We start from the raw sequence: 2,500 nt of genomic DNA on the forward strand, positions 1-2,500 counted from the left end.
TCACCTTTTTTACTGTTGTGGACCTAAGAGGCAGACTGGCAGCAGGTTTTTGTCCAGCTTGGCATCCAGATCCCCAGGTAAGGAGCAAAGGAAATGGCTGTGAAATAGCTGTAGAAATTGATCTCCTATTTTCTCCAGGCGAGACAGTGCAGCTGCTTTGATCTTCTTACAGTAATGCTCCATGCTGTCTCTGACTCATCCTTGTTTATGTCACGACCTGTAATTACATTTATTCATTTGTGTCTTCTTTCTGCCTTTCCTCCCTCCTCCCCTCATCAGTATGACGCTGTCCAGTGCTCCACCTCTGCGCAGGGGAAGCACCCCGGTGCCAATCAAGCACCAGCTGAGGCGGGAGGAGGCCGTCAACGAGGACTGCGATTGGACGTCGGGCCTTGGCGGGCAGTCGCCTCCGCCAATCAGCTTTTGCCCGGCTCCAGAGGAGTTTGGGGGGCCCCCGGGGGTGGACGCCGGCGGCAGACATGGGGGCCCCTTGCGGATAGCCCTCCTGGGACAGAACGGCGTGGGGAAGTCCTCGCTGGCCATCGCCCTGGCTGGAGAGACGGACAGGACGGCCTCTGTGGACTCAGAGGGTGAATACAGTATTTATAACCATGTCTTCATTCGGCACTGGCTACTACTTACTGGCACTATAGAGACTGTGACTGTGCAGTCTGCAGGGATTATGCCCACCATGTATTGATTATGTCTTATTTTAGGAAGCTGTAGACTTGGGGCATAGCGTTTGTAAACATGTACCTGAATATGGCATAAGACATTTCTACACGACAACATAGTCGTTCAATATTAAGCAGCAGTGCTCTAGACCAGTGGTTCCCAACCTATGGGTCGGGACCCAACCTATGGGTCACCAAAGATCCACAGGGTGTCGCGGAGCCCTCTTCAATTTAGGGGTTTCCTTTCAAATATATATAGCCCATGTTGAATAAATGGCAACGCATTTAATTAATATGCATAGAAGCATCAAAATTTAAGTGCTACATTAAACATTTATTCTATATTTTACCGAAGATGAATTGAGGAATAAAATGATAACTGAAATTAGTTTTCGCAGGAAACAGATTATCATGTGACTACCGCGGTTGGGTCACCAAAGCTTACAATAATACAAATATGGGTCCTTGAAGAAAAAGGTTGGGAACCACTGCTCTAGGCTATATCATTTCCTTTTTATTGGAAATTAGGGGTGTAAATAATAATCAATATGTATCGATGCATCAATCTTATGGCTGGCGATCGAATCGAATCGAATCATATTGTGGCGTATTCTTAACTATCGAAAATAATCAAATCGCTGCCTTAAGAAAAAGGTATGGAATCATATCGTCATGGAGGCTGTAATTTCACCCCTATTGGAAATGGGGATTTTTTTTTTCATTGTCTGGTAATCTCGGCACTGACAGCACATCTCAAGCCCTGACCGAGCCACACTACCGAATTGGAAGGAAAAACAAAAACATAGCGTCTGTAAATCTATATCTTAATCTTACGTAATGCACAATGCACAATCTCAGCAGTAGCACAGTAACACAATTGGGGCAGTCATGGCCTAATGGTTAGGGAGGTGGTCTTAAGATCAGAGGGTTGCAGGTTCGAATCCCACCCTTACCTCTCCCTACACCTCCATCCATGGCTGAAGTGCCCTTGAGCAAGGCACCTAACCCCACAGTGCTCCAGGGCCTGTCACTACTGCCCTCTAAAATAACTGTATGTCGCTTTGGGTAAAAGGGTTAGGCAAGTGTAATGTAATGTGATGTAATGTAATGTAGTGTAATGTAATGTAATGTAACAATCGGTCATTGAGCAGCACTGTACCCTTTAGCACTTCCCATATAATGGAAAGGGGGTGTCGTGCCAAAAAGCGAGTGCCTGCCAGAACACGAGTGCCCTCATTGAAACCAATGACATTTTTTGAGAGAAAATTATACTAATTTTTGCAGAATGAATTACATAATTTATGAACTAAAATATGCTTATGAAACATTACTCGTCCTCCACTTAATATGAGCTATTTGAATGAAACTGTAACATTTGTTATGACAATTCTTCGATTCTTTTATGGAAATAATACTGAAATTGTAACCAGTTCTTTGTAATACTTCCAGAAGGAATGTAGATTCTTTATTGATAAGCTTTCCATCTTAAATTGTGTCAGATTTATCTGCAAAAATGGGTAAAAAATGTCAGAAAAATTGGTCATTGGTTTCCATTGGTTTCAATGAGGGCTCTCGTGTTCTGGCAGGGACTCGCTTTTCTGCACGACACCGGCACTATTCCTGTTATATGGTAAATCTGTGCATTGACTGCGAGTGACATTTTGTAGTGTAATGTGTGTTCATGCTAGGGACACATTCCAGTGAGGGAGTGATGAGCGTCCCTCACCTGTTAGCTTTGACTGGCAGCCGAGAGGTGATGATCTCAATGTAGACATAGCCTCAGATGGCAGACCCCTGTTTTTCTATTATTCAGACACCGTATAGCA

The 2,500-nt window shown here is 44.2% G+C and overlaps 1 protein-coding gene across 1 annotated transcript in view; it reads left to right on the plus strand.

The window, feature by feature from the left end:
* Positions 1-280: 280 nt before the first annotated feature.
* Positions 281-2,500, plus strand: part of LOC134450356 (GTP-binding protein REM 2-like) — a 27,568-nt gene continuing 25,348 nt past the window's right edge. Inside the window, exon 1 of the mRNA XM_063200203.1 lies at positions 281-590. Coding sequence (XP_063056273.1) covers positions 281-590 — 310 coding nt within the window. The remainder of the gene's footprint in view (positions 591-2,500) is intronic.

Source organism: Engraulis encrasicolus, chromosome 6 (assembly GCF_034702125.1).
Source record: "Engraulis encrasicolus isolate BLACKSEA-1 chromosome 6, IST_EnEncr_1.0, whole genome shotgun sequence".
Taxonomy (NCBI): domain Eukaryota; kingdom Metazoa; phylum Chordata; class Actinopteri; order Clupeiformes; family Engraulidae; genus Engraulis; species Engraulis encrasicolus.